The sequence below is a fragment of the Salvelinus alpinus genome, chromosome 19 (assembly GCF_045679555.1).
Source record: "Salvelinus alpinus chromosome 19, SLU_Salpinus.1, whole genome shotgun sequence".
NCBI lineage: Eukaryota > Metazoa > Chordata > Actinopteri > Salmoniformes > Salmonidae > Salvelinus > Salvelinus alpinus.
Genome location: NC_092104.1, coordinates 25,982,795 through 25,999,636, shown reverse-complemented (window position 1 = coordinate 25,999,636; position 16,842 = coordinate 25,982,795). Strand labels below are relative to the sequence as shown.

Below are 16,842 nucleotides of genomic sequence, written 5' to 3'. Positions count from 1 at the left end.
ATCAATTAGTCAAATTAATTGATCCCATGCTTCATCCTTTTTTCGAAACTGTCGTTTCCAAAGATGTCTTGTATATTTGGAGGTACTTATCGAATTGTTTCTAGGATTTATGTTTTGCTATGTTTTTTCCAGACCGTCTGGCTAGCATAGTACGCAGTCATAGACTGTTCACAGTAGTCTCAATTTCGATCAGGCATTGTTAATCAAAACCTGGGTCCTTTCTCAACATAGTTTGAAAGCGTCGCGGTGAGGGCAGGTGGAGAGCAAGGAGGTGTGCATGCTAACGTTCATTTTGTTGTCATTTCAAATACTGCAGAATAATATACATTTCCAAGTCCAAACGTTCCAGTCGTTGCATTAATAAAATATATTAATGCGTTATCCAAGTTGTTTACTAAATGTAGCACAGCTAACTGTTGGTTGTAGGGCTAGTTAGCTTGTTCCTTCGTCACGCACTTGCCATAACTACACGGTTAGCTAATTTAGTTCGCTAGTTGGTGTTTTTTTAAAGTATTAAAATTATTTTATGCTGTTGGTGAGGGTATACTTTTCTCAGCAAGTCCCAAAATAACTAGCTACCTACGTTATATTATGGAAAGTGGGTTGCTTGCTAGCGTCTTCTAGGCTAAACTTCCGGCGTAACTAGCTAGCGAGCCAGCATACTAATTTAGCCAGCTAGCTAATGACATGAGATTACTCAATCGTGCTTCCCTAAACCCAGTTAACGCACTGCATTTACATATAGGTAGGTGTCCAATGTCACTTCATTATTGCCTTTCAAATGCATTGCTTGCATAGTGAACTGTTTCTAGCAACACCACCATTACCTGCTTGGTTTGAACTGTTCGCTAACGAACTAACATAGCATCTCAGCTGAGAGCACGATGAGCCCTCCCTCGGAAGTGAGCATGCGCATAATGTCTTGTAAACAATGAGACGATTCCAGACGGTCTTGATTTGAGCATTGTAACAGTTTATCCTAGCTGAATATTAAAATACATTTCAGATCATGAACGATAAGCAGTTATGATGATGTCTGGTAAGTATGTAGAGACGACTTTTGTCATCAAATATGTGTTGAGATAGCGTGTATCAATAACATCACTATGAAGACATGAGATATCAGATTATTCATGCACAAAAATAGATATTAGGACTGGCACTTGGGCGTGAGCATGAGTGAGATTGCATCGACGGTGATTGGAAATATTCCCTGAATTCTCTGAAATCTAGGAAGTTTAAAAGCATCGAACGCAAAAGGCTTTTAACGTGCTTTATTCCGTACACATCTAGATTTTGATCGGAGCGTTTTTTGTGTGCAAAGCTTTCGAATCGCCCCTTCCTTTCATGGCTTGCATGTTTTGTGAACCTGCAAAAAACCAAGCGGCACGTAGACTTGCGTTACTTCTCTGTTTGATCAATCAAGAAAGGCTGACTGAGTTTATTTCGTGGGTTTATCATATTCAGAGTCAGGCTGTGAATTTATGTTGTCTATGCTTTGAAACAGTCCATTAATGGCAGAGACCTACTTATGGTCGGTCTCGAGGATCATGGGGAGTAAGGTGCACTTGTCAATTAGCTCAAAAGGCTGGGTTCCAGACAAACATTGAACTTTTTCAGTTGGCAGCGTCACACAATAGAATACATTTGAGTCATTTTATAAAGTAATTCACAATGCTTTATTAGGAAGTGTAATAGACTACTGAGATGATATTCAATTGATAAGTTGTTACACATATCATGTCCAAGCAGGAATGCATGATTCAAAATATGTTGACATTGAACTTAATCCAGTGATTATGATTGTTGGGTTAATGAAAGTAGGGCTCCAGAATTTGTATTATAATTTTTTTCAATAGTGATGAATTTGCCTTAATCTCTCTGTGCACTAATATGGTATATATAGGCCTCATTCAATTGGTTCTAATTCATCACCTGAGGAAGTTGAAACTCAAAACACATTAGCTAGATAGCTAACTCTAAATATAACACCTACTGCTAGTAGCCATGTATTCATTTAACAGTAAATGTAATCTCCTAAAACATTTTTGCATTAAGGCGTAGTTTACTCGTCATGGCCGATGCGCAATTTCTCTCGCTCCGTATTTCAAAGCCATATCAGATATATTATACCGTCAGAAAACTGAGACCCTCCTCTCTTTAATATGAACAACGAGTTGCCTCCAAAGTAGTTTTTTCCAACAATTGCATTTTGAAATGTTATACAATCACGAGAAAGGGGAGAGTGTGAGAGGCTCATGCATTACAGCAGCCGGTCCCAGCGAAACAGGCAGGCACAGCTGCAGGACAGGCACTTCTATTACAGGAATCATGAGAATAATGCACTTTACTGTTGGAACAAATAAAGTTTTTATCCGCCCAAAAAAATAGGACGTTTTGATTGAGGTGACCAGGTACCTCAATCAAAATAGAAACATTTACTATCACTATCATTACACAGCAGTTTGTATCTGAATGTGATATCATATGATGTGTTACCCTCTGACTACACAGGTAGCCTAGCTGAAGCATGGAGGCGGTTCTGAGCAGGCTGAGAGGGCTGAGTGCAGACGAGCTGCGAGAGGAGTTCACAAGGGCCGACCTCAAGTGCGGCCCAATCACGGCCACCACCCGTGCCATCTTCGAGAGGAAGTTGGCCCGCGTCCTGGCGGGAGCCGAGGGCAGCAGCAGCGCCACAGAGACGGACAGCAGCAGTAATGCCACCACTACAGGCCCAGCCACAAGCAGTAGTGCAGCGGCGGCCAGTGATGCAGAGCAGGCCAAACCAGTGCCGTCATGTGCTACATCAGTAGCGACTGGCACTGACTCTCCTAAGGCTGTCAGTGATGAGATGGACTTTGGTTACGGAATGGGGCTCAATCCCCCAGAGGAAGAGGAACTTGGCCTGACAGTGAAGTCAAGGGCCCCTTTTAATATCAATAGGGAAGACACTGGCTCTCAGTCTACAGCAGAGACTCCTTCAAAGATGGCCCAAGTGTCACCAATGTTCTATGGAGTGTGTCCGTTATGGGAGGATGTCTTGGCTAGAAATGGTAAGAAACTGTTATTTCACCTGGGCTGATGTAAACTATCCCTGCAATTTACACTTTGGGCTGTTAATCGGTCAAACGTGTATTTGTCATTATTTATTTTCCCACACAGAAATGCGAAGACAGAGAACTGTTGGCTGGCTAGCTATTGGGTTGCACAAAGTGCAGTGCGCATCTTCTGTATGTTGACCATGCTGTCACACTACGCTCAAGGTCCAATTCAAACATTTGATGTTGCTTCTCCATGACATCATGCTGTTCAGGGGTTATTTTGGTTTTGAACCGGCAGTGGATGAGATCCATAGCACCTGTCACCTTATGGCTTTCTGCATTAGCATGGCAACAAAACATTTTAGTAGTAAGAATTTGAGCTGCTTTGCTTTTAATGTCGGCAAAATAACTGACCGTTATCTATTCCATTTTGAATCCAGTTTACATTCTGGAATGTTTCTAGTAGGTAGATATAAAGAGCTATCTATAGCCTATAGAAACATACCTTTTTTAATGTACATTTTTTCTCTCACTTCCAGATAGGGCCCACGTGTATGGTGATAAGAAGGAGGCTCTTCAGGCTGTGAAGATGATGAAAGGAGCTCGCTTTAAAGCCTTTGCCAATCGAGACGATGCTGAGAAATTTGCCAAGGGAATCTGTGACTATTACCCCTCTCCTAGTAAATCCACCCCATGTGTCTCCCCTGTCAAACCAGGCCTGGTCTTCTGCAAGGGTGAGTGCTGGGCTGAGAAGGACAATTATCTCTCCTTACAAAAAATACATTAGTTTGAAAAATATGCAAAGTCAGTGCTTTTCAAGGGTGTTTGGATGGCATTTAATTTCTTGGACTTGTTAAACGAGTAAATTGTTTATCACATATTCTGCTGACCTCTGTTTTAATCTGTCGTCTCCGTCTCTCTTGTCTGTGGCACTAGACAACGTCCCTGTCATGGAGGCAGACACCATCAACAGGGAGAGGGCCAACAGCTTCAAGAGCCCTCGCTGCCAGGATCTGACAGCCAAGCTGAGGAAGGCTGTGGAGAAGGGGGATGAGGTAGCCTTCAGTGAGCTGGTCTGGAGCAACCCACGCTATCTCATTGGCTCTGGAGACAACCCCACTGTTGTGCAGGTGAGTCAGGGAGGAAGTCAGCCAGCAGATGATTACAGTGAAGTATCACAAAAAAAGGTAGTCAACCACATAGAAAAATATGACTCCTTCAGAAATGACTCAGTAATTCTGTTGACCAAATGAGTTATAATGTTCTAACAGAACTGATCTATTACTCTGACAATTTAAGTATCAATCCTATTAGTTTTCCTTTTTCCAACCAAATGAATGTTTCTAACCACAGCCCAGTCTCAAGCCAGGCCTCTGTAGTAAATGGCTGTGACAAACAAGTTGTGATCCAACACTGACCTGCACTACTTTCCTTCATCAATGTCCACTGTGTGTTCCTAGGAGGGGTGCCGGTACAACGTGATGCACGTGGCAGCAAAGGAGAATCAGCCGGGTGTTGCCCAGCTCCTGCTGGAAACTCTAGAGAATCCTGACTTCATGAGGCTCATGTACCCAGATGACCTGGAGGCCATGCTGCAGAAACGCATCCGTTACATCATAGACCTTTACCTCAATACTCCAGACAAAGCTGTGAGTCTCCTTATCTCACCCTTTCTCCATATGTACCTGCTGATAGATTTAACTGTAGGTTTAACACCGAAGAAGGTTTCTAGCCGAAACATTTGTGCAGACGAGGCTTTTAGCCGATTCCCCTGTGCAGACAAAATAATTTTAAGAAATTGAAAAATTAAGCTTCTTTTTGAGTGCAGACCTACTGTGTTTTTTAAAGTTGAACTGTAACCGACTGGTGTGTTTTGGATTGGCTTGTCTCTGTTCATAGTGTATGTGTGTAACTCTGGTTCTGTCTGTCGCAGGGCTTTGAGACACCACTCCACTTTGCATGTAAGTTTGGTTGTCCAGAAGTGGTGAATGTCCTGTGTTCACATCCTGATACTGATAAAAACTGCAAGAACAAGTACGACCAGAAGCCATCTGATGTGAGTTTCTCCAGATATATACTTTTTTTAAAGCTAGCTAATGACTGCTCATTGATCCACATGACTTTTGGATTTCTTGAAATTCTTCTGTTTCCTGACAGGTTATTTGTGAAAGAAAAAACAAAACCCAAGAGGTGAAACAGAAGATATGTGACTATTTGGAAGGTAAGTACACTTCCTCCCAATCACAGCACTTGTGTTTTTCTTATCTTCCCTGTTTACCCCAAGGCACCTTCTCTTCTGTCAACCACAGATCGCTGTTATATACCCTTACTGAGGGCCACAGACAACTCTTCCCAGCCTGTCATTGGTGCTCCCTGGTCACCTGAGCCATCAGAAACTCTTCCTCATTCGCTGGCTCCCAGGCTCATACGAAGTCCCATGGATCCAGTGATGTCAGTTAGGGCATTCGTTGGCCCACTCAGCCCATCTAAGGTCATTGTCATATCATGTCCTCTTTCAACTCGCGCTCTTTTTGTCTTCTTATCACCCATTTTCACACTTTAGTTCTATATTTTTTAGCTCATTATATTTTCATATGGGAAGCTGTTGTTGAAACACAGGATGTACAGTGCATTTGGAAAGTATTCAGACCACTTCACTTTTTCCACATTTTGTTACGTTGCAGCCTTACTCTAAAATTGATTAAATAATTATTTCCCCTTGTCAATCTACACACAATACCCCATAATGACAAAGCTAAAACAGGTTTTTATAAACTTTTGCAAATGTATTTTTTTTTTTAAAGTAAGTATTCAGACCCCTTCATTTCTTCCACATTTTGTTACGTTACAGCCTTATTCTAAAATGGATGAAATCAAAAAAAGTCCTCATCAATCTACACACAATACCCCAAAAAGACAAAGCGAAAACCGATTTTTTTTTACATTTTTGCAAATGTATTAAAAATATAAAAAAAGAAATACCTTAATTACATAGGTATTCAGACCCTTTGCTATGAGACTTGAAATTGAGCTCAGATGCATCCTGTTTCCATTGATCATCCTTGAGATGTTTCTACAACTTGGTTGGAGTCCAAAGTGCATGCCAGAGCAAAAACCAAGCCATGAGGTAGAATAAATTGTCCATAGAGCTCAGAGACAGGATTGTGTCAAGGCACAGATCTGGAGAAGGGTACCAAAACATTTCTGCAGCATTGAAGGTCCCCAAGAACACCGTGGCCATCATCATTGTTAAATGGAAGAAGTTTGGAACCACCAAGACTCTTCCTAGAGCTGGACACCTGGCCGAACTGAGCAATCAGGGGAGAAGGGCCGTGGTCAGGGAGATGACCAAGAACCTGATGGTTACTCTGACAGAGCTCCAGAATTCCTCTGTGGAGATGGGAGAACCTTCCAGAAGGACAACCATCTCTGCAGCACTCCATCAATCAGGCCTTTATGGTAGAGTGGCCAGACGGAAGCCACTCCTTAGTAAAAGGCACATGACCGCCCGCTTGGAGTTTGCCAAATGGCACCTAAAGGACTCAGACCATGAGAAACAAGATTCTCTGGTCTGATGAAACCAGGATTGAACTCTTTGGCCTGAATGCCAAGCATCACGTCTAGTGGAAACCTGGCACCCTACGGTGAATCGTGGTGGCAGCATCATGCTGTGGGGATGTTTTTTAGCGGCAGGGACTGGGAGACTAGTCAAGATCGAGGGAAAGATGAACAGAGCGAAGTACAGAAAGATCCTTGATGAAAACTTGCTGCAGAGCGCTCAGAACTTCAGACTGGGGCGGAAGTTCCAACCTTCCAACCGGACAACAACCCTAAGCACACAACCAAGACAACGCAGGAATGGCTTCAGGACAAGTCTCTGAAGGTCCTTTATTGGCTCAGCCACAGCCCGGACTTGAACATGATCGGAAATCTTTGGAGAGACCTGAAAATAGCTTTCCAGCGACGCTCCCCATCCAACCTGACAGCGCTTGAGAGGATCTGCAGAGAAGAATGGAAAGCTCCCCAAATACAGGTGTGCCAAGAAGACTTGAGGCTGTAATCGCTGCCAAAGGTGTTTCAACAAAGTACTGAGTAAAGGGGCTGAATACTTATGTAAATGTAATATTTCCGTTTTTTAAATATATTTTTTTACTAAAAATCTGTTTTTGCTTTGTCATTATGAGGTATTGTGTGTAGATGTTTTAGATTAAGCCTGTAATCTAACAAAATGTAGAAAAAGTGAAAGGGTCTGAATACTTTCCGAATGCACTATATGTAAGATTAATTGGTGTCCCCCTTGCAGGCAGATGAGTTCCGCCGGATATGGAAGACACCCCCAAGAGATAGGGCGGTGCACTTCCAGCACATCCTGAAGTCTGACCCTGACCGTGGAGCAGAGAAAGTGGGCAGGTACGTCTAGAAAGCCCGAAGTTTAACAACTTCGTTCAATTTTTTACCAGCTTCTCCAACCACAGTGTTATGTTCTCCTCCCTCACAGAGACCTTGCCAGAGAGCTGGGCCACCCCTGGGCTGAGTACTGGGATTTCCTGGACAGTTTTACAGACCTGTCTTCTGCAGACGGCCTCCGTAAGCTGGAGGAGTACCTCAACAAGAAGGACTTCAGTCAGCGTGCACACGAAGAGGCAGGGGAGAACGAAACCAGCAACCGCTTCAGAACCCCTTCCCCAGGTAATGTTATCCCCACCATTTCCTATTGATAAACTGTATAGTACTGGTATTGAATTCAGATGATCAAGTTTGAGAAATGAGAGCGATGATACAGCCATCAAGGTCTTGAATTGATGCTCCCATACAACTTTAGATTGACCAGTAAATGCATTTTTTGTGTGCTTCAAATGAACAGTTTCCCCTCCTCTCTGCCATTTACAGGCAAGCCCAAGAAGTTCTGTAACTCCATCTCAGTGGGGGCCTTCCTGGACGAGGGTGATGACATCAGCCTGGAGGAGATGAAGAACCGTCAGAACACGGCACTCACCAGCATTACCTCCTTGGCGTGTTCTAAGGACAGTCTGGTGGGTGCTGTGGGCGGCCTGGGCCTCCGTGAGTTCCACATCCTGCCCGATGACCTCATCGAGACAGCTGCCGAGCGAGACCTCCTGTGCTCCTCCGTGTCAGAGAGCCTCCTCTCACCCATCTGCGACAACGGCCTGGGCCTGTGCCCCTCCACGGGGGCAGAGAGGACTCACAACGGGGATATGATGTCCCCCCGCGCCTCCTCATCTCCCTCCTGCGTGCTGTCGCCCATCTCCAACTTGATGGTGGAGTTTGAAAGGATGTCCCTGCAGGATGGGGTGGACAACCCCACCAGAGACAGGGAGAGGAGGAGGAGCGGGGGACACAGGCACGGTGGGCACAGGGAAGGACTCTCTCGGGACGACCTGGCATCCGGGGTGGGCCGTCTCACGCTAGGGGGTGACACCAATGAAGACTCATTGTTTGAGAGAGGCTGTAGCTCAGAGGCCGGGGACAGGGAGGGGGGGGTGTGGAGGGGGACCTGTGTGAGCGGGGAGGTGCAGGGAGAGGTGGGTGTAGGGATGGAGGACAGGGCCAGTGGTGGAAGCGGCAGCTCGGAGGAGTACTTTGTGGCTAAGGAGAGCTTGGAGGCTCTGGGCCCAAGGACTAGGGTGCTGGGGCCAGGGACCGTGTCAGGGCGCACACTCTGCGCCAGATCTAAGTCGTGGGATCACGGGGGGAGGGATCTGAGCAGCTCAGGATCATCCAGCTCCTATAAGTCCCTGGACAACTCCCATGAGTTACTAGCACGGACCCCACCTCACATCAGAAGAAGACTTTTCATTGAAGGGTGAGTGATGAGATTTAGGGTGATTGTTCTGAGGTTTTTAATTACGCAACAAGGCCCGAGGGGGTGTGATATGTGGCCAATATACCACGGCTAAAGGCTGTTCTTAAGCACGACGCAACGCGGACACAGCCCTTAGCCATGGTATATTGGCCATATATCACAAACCCCCGAGGTGCCTTATTGCTATTATAAAATGGTTACCAAAGTAATTAGAGCAGTAAACATAAATGTTTTGTCGAACCACCCAGTTTATAATTAAGGATAATGTACTAGAGCTGACTGCAGAGGCGAGCTGTTATGTATTCGGTGGGGAAAATAAAGCTGCACAGTGGGATAACTTCCTGCTTACAGACATCAGCAAGCAACAGCAGAATTCAAATCTGCCAAACCCTTCAACCTACCTCTCTTGTTTTGTCTGTTGTTTCAGGGATTCACCAACCAAGTTGGACAGAGAGGTCCTGTCGGCAGTAGAAGCCACAGACATCGACCCCTCGAAGTTCCCCAGCATTCAGAAATGGAAAAGCACAATGCAGACATACACCTCATCAGACATGCAAAGGTATGCATGTCTCCATGCATATGAACAGTTGTCACTGCCTGCAAGTTGCCTTGTAAATATGGAAACACATTGACAAGTGCTTAAAATGTCAGTTGCTATCGTATGGAAATAACCAAATAAATGCAGACTGGTGGTGATATTGTTTCTGTTTGTCTTTCAGCTGGCCCAGCTCTGCAGTGGTAAAAAACAGATCCAGGGTACATCAGGCCTCTCCCCTCACACACGGCTCTCCTGTCAGCGGCCTGGTGTCTGGTGGCCGCTTCAGTCCCGCCCGACACACAGGCTTTCCAGACTTCACCAACCCCAACCGCTACAGCCCTGCACATGCCAGCTACATCCAGCGCATCGGCCTCAGGGACTTCAACGACCCCTAGCCAACTCCAAGCCCTGACCGAGACTAACCCCCCCTGGCCAGAAACAATAGGCTACAGCCCTGCCACCACGGTGGTTAAATATGCCAGAGCTCAAAACCATGTACCTAACAAAATATGCACAAGTGTCTTGAAGATTTGTATTAATGATGTATGGTACTACTTCTATATATTGCATACATACAAGATTCTCAGTATGTCGGGTCGTGATGTACACTCACTTAAAAAAAAAGAAAGAAACAGGTTTCCTTCAGTCTGTACTTTGTACTGTATGAGTGTTGAATTGACAATTAATATTATTCATAGTAAGTGTGAAACACCTGTATCATAGCTCAGTCAACTTTTTTAATAACCAGTAATACAGCTGCACTCCCCAAAACATTGAGTAGATGTTCGTTAAACTTCAGAATAGAATCGTCGGTAAGATTCACTTAACTGAAAAAAGCTGTTTTTAAGAAGTAAAAAGAAATGTCAATATTGTAAAGTAATTTTTTTTAAATGTCAGTCAGTAGCACAAAACCAACTTTTAATGTGTGTACTAAACCAACTGCCAGTTATTTTGTTTCTTCTAAGTTCAGGAATTGCCTTAATTTTCTGAAACGATGGACCAGTCAGTCTCCATGCAGAATTAGCCACATCCTGTCCAGTTTGGTTAAAGTTGATGCATCCTGACAACAGCATAGCAACCACCATCGGACTGCAGCTCACCCAACAAATGGCTCCAAAGCAAACACGGGGAAAATGGTAATACACTGAAGTTTTCCATGTTTTTTTGTTTGTTATTTAATTAATAAATAGAGATGTGTTCATTTTCCAGGTACCAATGTTTTTGTGCATCATGTAATTTCTGTGTTGTTTTCACACTTCTCTTTTAACGACTGTCGGCCTCACACAATAGCTGAAAGGTAATCTTCTTCAACTGTTCTTGGTTTTTCTAAAGGTGTCTGAGAGTAATGCCAAGCTCTACATAAGAGGTTACTGCAGAGTGCAACAAAGACATGTTTACTCATTTGTAATCAATGGCTTACTAAATGTGAATGTGCAAGAACCTGACGTAGCTAAACTCTATGAAGATAGTTATCACCTTTAAAATAAGGTCCATTTACAAACTGCTGTAAAAAGAATGGTCTGCCAGCCAGCAAAGCTGAATATAGAAATCAACAGCTGTAAATCCAAATTGAATAGGAATCACCCTTACTATATAGATTGTCACTCTTAGTATGAGAGATGTGAGTAATATTGAATGTGAATAAAAAATCTTGATTAAAGGCACCAACCTTTTCATGGAGAGGATTGTATTGTCGTTCTCGTGTTCACAGGTGACACAGATTTCGTTCTGGTCTCCAAATTTTTTATGAATGTGGAGTTCTGCAAATTGCACCTAAATACTTAAACATACTTATTGTGCTTTGGCATTCTGTGCTTCTTTAAAAAAGGATAAAAAACAATTTCATTGTGAATTTTCTCCTTTTCTGTGTGTCCAGATCCTCATTTGTTTTTGACTAATCAATAAAACAGTTTCCTCACCTTTGAATTGTTGTCCTTTGAGCACTTTCTAATACTGCCTGAAATGGCGGTGTCACCCTTATTCTCTACTACTGTATATTAGTGCCTTTAGTGTGACAGTGGCACACTAACAATGTGACACTTCATAAACCATTCAAATTAGTAACAAATTACTAACAAATATTAATTTGATCCCTTCAAGCTTTGTAGTGCCAACACTAAGATGCATCAGATTTGCTGTTAGACAATATCATTACTTTTGTCCCAGCTTGAGTTAACGCTAACCCTATTTTATAACTAAGAGTACTTATTTGGTGTACTACTGAGGAACACAAAACATTTACATGACCATGTGTCTGTCCTTTATTGCATGTTTCTACTGAACACAACTGTATCTAAACCTAAGAGGAAGCTTTGATCCAAATACAAAAGGACAGCATGAGAAGCATTTACAGAACTACAGTAAATATGCCATACTTTGGACAAATGATTTTGGTTTAAAATTCCTATCACTTCGTGTATGAAACTCGCATACCGTTTCCATCCATAATAAGTGTTGAGTGGGCCCGGACAGTCATCAGCACATCAGCTTTCTGAGTTAAGGGATCTGGTTACAGCAACAGTTCATTGAGAAACCTGAATCAGTACAAAATCCCCTTCAGTTTAATACAAAATCAAGACAGGAAGGGCACAACATACTCTGTATACTCCCCTTTCACTCTGTAGGGGAGAGTGGTGTATGTTGAGCAACTTTTACATTCAGCATCACTATGTCAAGGGAAATATAGTATTCTTTCGAACAATGATATCTACATATATTTCACGATGTTGTGTATTCCTGGAAATATACTCTGATGAAGACAGCTTTGCTGTTGAAACGTTGGTAATTACATTTTTGCATCTGAGCTCCTAGAGTGTGCGGCTCTCCTTTATTTTCGTGTATTCCTGGAAATAAACATAAAATTTTTGAAAACACAGCTTGTCCAGAAAAAGTGGACTCTTGGCACAACCTACCCAGGTATGGGGTAAATTGAGCCGCCTTGGGGTAAGTGGGTGGTGGTGCTGGTAGGTCAAAGTTGAATTAATGGAAGGAGGGTTGTGGTATATTGAATGTCTTAAACGTATGCCTACTTTCAGATAAAGATCTCGCTGTTCAATATCACTTACCCTTCCATCTCTTAACCAGTTATCTGGGACAGGGATGTTTCAATCTGCCAAGTTCAAGTTCTCTGCATTTGAGGCTACTAAGCCCATGAAACTGGTCCGCGAGATTCTTGATTTGTTTATCAAGCTCAGACTCCAAGTCATCAGATGAGACCTTGTGTTCCTCTGCCACAGACTCATTTTCACACAGGTACATGTTTGTTACTGTACCTCTTCAGTGTATGTTTTCATTCCTTGCTGCTGCTCCTCTCACTTCCTTGGCTGCTCTGTCAAGAACCTCAAGGGGGGGCTAGATCCCTTCTTGTTTTACAATTCTATACACAGGCATGATAATGTCTGCTCTGTATCAATACAAATTCCCTATCTTGAGTTCATATGCATGACACATTGCAAAAATACTATGCATGTTATGTATAAAACTGACAAAATGCAATCATAATTTGTCATGGTGGTATTGGCTCAAGTTACCCCAAGGCAAGCATTTTGACTATATTAGCCCACACAGCTACAAGGATGCACTTTCATGCTAAGTTTAGGACCTCATATTGTAGCTTGTAAAGACCCCAACTGCTGTACAAAACAATCTTAAAACTATCTACATAGGTCTAGATACAAGCATCAGATGGCCTAGTAGTTAGAGCGTTGGGCCAGTGACTGAAATCAAATACCAGAGTCGCAACGTAAAAAAAGAATCTCTTGATGTTCCCTTGAGCAAGGCACTTAACCCTAATTGCTCCACGGTCATTGTTGATCATGGCAGACCCTGGCTGAGACCCAACTCTGAGTGTGTCTCAGGGGGAGGTGTGATGTACAACAACAAAAACATTTCCAAATCACGTGTATTAATACACATTTGTAGATGTGTGAAATAGGACAAACATAAGCACCTGCTAAATTATCATGGAACTTATAACACAAATTCATTTAACTTTGTGAAAATCCGTTTTTGGACCCTAACTTGCTTACCATATGGTTTCTTCCTTCCCAGACTCCATGAAATGATGGCCTCTTCCTAAATATTTGGTCACATGATTAGTTTTGTGCATGGTTTCCTAGAAACAAGCGTTGGCTCAACTAACCCCACTTTCCCCTAGTTGGCAAACGATGGCAGGGGAGTTGATCACAACAAAACACCACAGAATATCTCATTGCACATTGAAGTTACAAAATTAACACCAAAAATAACTTTCAAGACACTTAAGCAGAAATCAAGAGCCATTCAGTTCACCCTGCGACTGACATCTGAACCTCTCAGAAAGAGAACGAGTGAATACTGTAGGTGGAACATGGTCAGGTCCGTGTGAGTTTGTCCGGGGGCATGAACCCTGAGTCTCCCAGTGTCCTCAGTGCCACCCTGCCGCTGGGGCGCACGGTGAGCCAGGTGATGCTGCCGTTGTTCAGCCCAATCCTCAGCCAGCCCTCTGGAGGGAACTGCAGGGCCCTGACACATACAGACAGAAAGAGATTGAGACCGTTAGAGCAACCGATACACCCTGATCTAACAAATATACACATCTGTCATGGGATGTTGGCAAGCACATCATTATTGTCACGAAATGCAAAATATATAATATATTGGAATTGCTACACAAGGTCATGATGATTAGCATCGTCTGTTGAATGGGGCTTTGCTCCAGCTTCAGCCTGCCTCGGGAGACCAACACACCTGCACACAAAATAGCGGATGACATTGGCATGACAGACGATGATCTCGTAGCTGTCCTCCTTCTGCTTGGGATCAGCGCGGTGGATGTAGCGGCGGAAAGCAGCCTCGATTCGGGCCCCGTCCTCGTGGTACTGCTGTAGAGCGGTAGAGAGGTCCACAGTGGTTGTGTAAGACGAGTGTTTGAGCTGACCTATGACCTCTCATTGCATTGCATTGCATTGCATTGAATGATACATACAAGCAGACACCTGTAACTATAATGAACAAAAATATAAACACAACATGTAAAGTGTTGGTCCCATTTTTCATGAGCTGAAATAAAATATCCCAGAAATGTTCCATACGCACAGAAAAGGTCTCTCTCAAACTTTGTGCACAAATTTGTTTACATCCCTATAAGTGAGAATTTCTCCTTTGCCAAGATAATCCATCCACCTGACAGGTTTGGCATATCAAGAAGCTGATTAAACAGCATGATCATTACACAGTGGGTGGGCCTATGCCCTCCTAGGGCCACCCATGGCTGCATCCTTGCCCAGTCATGTGAAATCCATAAATTAGGGCCTAAGGAATTTATTTCAATTGACTGATTTCCTTCTATAAACTGTAACACAGTAAAATCTTAGAAATTGTTGCATGTTGAGTTTATATTTTTGTTCAGTATAGATAACAAGTGAAAGGGACACTGAACAGGAGGTAATATGACAGACACACAGGCCATTGAGAATCCAGAATGGCCATCTCACCACAGCGTCAGGCTTCCAGTGGGTGACAGGAGGCACAGGTTCGATGGGTGCTCCTTCTCTTAGCAAATCACAGCTCACCAGCTCCACCCCTAAACCAATAACATACCGGAAGATTAAAGTTAGTTAGCGGTGAGTAGTGAAATACTCATCATGATTCATGACATTTTTACTCTGAAATATCTGAGATCAAAGCTTCTGAGGCTGTTATCAGATAGAGCCTTGGTATCAGGTGATGTAAATATCTGCAAGATGTATAGGAGCAGGTAACCAGCCCTTCTCCTGAACTACTGGGGCTGCTGGCTTTTGCTCCTGCTCTACACAAACACACCTGATTCAACCATATGGTCTATGGATTCAGTTGAATCAGGAGTGTTAAATTCAGTCGGAGAAATCCTTCAGGATGGTAGCTCTCCAGAAGGAGATTTGGTCACTCCTGATGTACGTTACTGGTTAGTCTCATGGGACCTGGAGCTGAATATTGTATATACTCCGGAATACGCCTCAGCTGTAAAGTGAATATTGTACATACTCCGGCATACGCCTCAGCTGTAAAGTGAATATTGTACATACTCCGGCATACGCCTCAGCTGTAAAGTTTGCCGGTCTATGGTTCTGACCTGGGAGGTATTTGCTGATGATGTTGGCAGTCTCGGTGGCCCTGGCCATAGTGGAGTGGACCATGATGTCATACTTTAACCCAAGGGCAGCCAACCGCTGGCCAGTAAACTCAGCCTGCTCCCGACCTGCAGAATACAAACACATAGTCCACAAAATTAGCAGACTGCAATTGTGAACCACTTTCACCACCTCTGTTGAGTGCTGCTGAATATGCTCTTCTTATTCACTAAAACTCAACTGTTGAGCTGGAGAGTAGAGTTGAGAACTAGGTCTATGTTTCATGCCTTTAGCAACATGAGTACACAGCAGCACAGGGTACACAACCTAAAGGGGTGAGGATTCTCTCATGGTCTCCATTGCCACTCAAGTTGTACTGGGAGTGTCTGATGAGGAGGATGTTGCGTGTGGCTTTGGGTTTCCCATTGTCCTGCTCTGAGCTTGGGTCTTCACTGACGACCTCCTTCTTCCCATTTGTCAACAGTGCGGACAGGTCCCGCCTAGTACAGTACAGAGGGAACAAATTAGTGATGTATGTGTGTTGTGGTTTACTTCTCTTGATGACATGCCAAGAGCCCAGACCTGTCAGGCTGTCAACATGTTGTCGCTGGCTGCTAATATCAATCAATCACACTGACTCAGTCAGACTAAACTACTTGACCCACATGAACAGATCTGACCGCCCTCTATGTTTTATAGTAGTCTGCATCAGACTTAGCTAATAAAGGAGGCATACTTATCCCAGTTGAAGTCCCAGGCATTTCCAGTAGATTCAACAGTGCGGTTCCCCGCTGGCTGTGCAGCTCGCAAAACATTGAACAGGCTCCACCGAGCGGCTCGCGTGTGGCCGAAACAGCCCTGGTATTCAGCTGCGGCAGCCGCAACAACCAGCACCGCTGATCCACCAGCGAACCCACACACTATTTTAATTGTCCTCCGATATGACATGTTGTGAAAAACTATCGGTTCTTTGCAGTGCGTTTGCTAGGTAGCGAGCTAACTTGCTAATGCCGCCCAACGTCTGTAGTAGAAGAGATTCCTTTCAAGAACTGAGGAGCGGCTAATCCTGACCTAGCTAGATCAGCCTCTGGTTTGGTCTGTGGATTTACACCCTTTCTATGTGCAGGAATAGAGTGAATACCCTCCAACGACTCTTTAATCACTGGCTAAAAATAAGTCCAGTCAAAGATTATGAAGCTTCTTGGAATCACTTAACAAGCTAGCAGCTAACTAAAAAGGAAAACATAGAGCGCTTGGAACTATGGTGTCTCGCTAGAGCCAAAGAACCAGCTAGCGCAGATATTACGATACGCGAAAGCGCTGGACAAAACGAACAAATTATTAACCATT

General features: G+C 43.7%; 2 protein-coding genes across 3 annotated transcripts; one reads left to right on the top strand and one right to left on the bottom strand.

Annotated features, from left to right (window-relative positions):
- The first annotated feature begins 67 nt into the window (after positions 1-67).
- LOC139545198 (ankyrin repeat and LEM domain-containing protein 2-like) lies at positions 68-11,329 on the top strand. Of its 2 annotated transcripts, none has more exons than XM_071352706.1 (13): positions 68-271; positions 2,515-3,053; positions 3,581-3,775; positions 3,978-4,171; positions 4,502-4,690; positions 4,975-5,097; positions 5,199-5,262; positions 5,351-5,532; positions 7,345-7,451; positions 7,540-7,730; positions 7,932-8,865; positions 9,293-9,424; positions 9,585-11,329. In XM_071352706.1, exons 2-13 carry the CDS (start codon positions 2,531-2,533, stop codon positions 9,796-9,798), a joined length of 3,048 nt encoding a protein of 1,015 aa, XP_071208807.1. In that variant the 5' UTR covers positions 68-271; positions 2,515-2,530; the 3' UTR covers positions 9,799-11,329. The 2 variants fall into 2 exon arrangements, with proteins under 2 accessions (XP_071208807.1, XP_071208806.1); XM_071352705.1 differs by lacking the exon at positions 68-271 and adding an exon at positions 330-1,039.
- Positions 11,330-13,286: 1,957 nt separating this feature from the next.
- LOC139545196 (serine/threonine-protein phosphatase PGAM5, mitochondrial-like) lies at positions 13,287-16,766 on the bottom strand. The gene is made up of 6 exons (XM_071352700.1): positions 16,229-16,766; positions 15,820-15,992; positions 15,495-15,620; positions 14,878-14,966; positions 14,132-14,265; positions 13,287-13,906 (listed from the first exon to the last, which is right to left on the bottom strand). The coding sequence occupies exons 1-6, from the start codon at positions 16,438-16,440 to the stop codon at positions 13,756-13,758; spliced, it is 885 nt and encodes a 294-aa protein (XP_071208801.1). The 5' UTR covers positions 16,441-16,766; the 3' UTR covers positions 13,287-13,755.
- Positions 16,767-16,842: the final 76 nt, after the last annotated feature.

Excerpts from the sequence above, each read along its gene's own strand:
- LOC139545198 (XM_071352706.1), top strand. The coding sequence starts at position 2,531 with ATGGAGGCGGTTCTGAGCAGGCTGAGAGGGCTGAGTGCAGACGAGCTG. Across the intron at positions 3,776-3,977 it reads AGGCCTGGTCTTCTGCAAGG|ACAACGTCCCTGTCATGGAG; the intron begins GTGAGTGCTGGG and ends CTGTGGCACTAG. Across the intron at positions 9,425-9,584 it reads ACCTCATCAGACATGCAAAG|CTGGCCCAGCTCTGCAGTGG; the intron begins GTATGCATGTCT and ends TTTGTCTTTCAG.
- LOC139545196 (XM_071352700.1), bottom strand. The coding sequence starts at position 16,440 with ATGTCATATCGGAGGACAATTAAAATAGTGTGTGGGTTCGCTGGTGGA. Across the intron at positions 14,967-15,494 it reads CATCAGCAAATACCTCCCAG|GGGTGGAGCTGGTGAGCTGT; the intron begins GTCAGAACCATA and ends TTATTGGTTTAG. Across the intron at positions 14,266-14,877 it reads ACTGGAAGCCTGACGCTGTG|CAGTACCACGAGGACGGGGC; the intron begins GTGAGATGGCCA and ends ACCGCTCTACAG.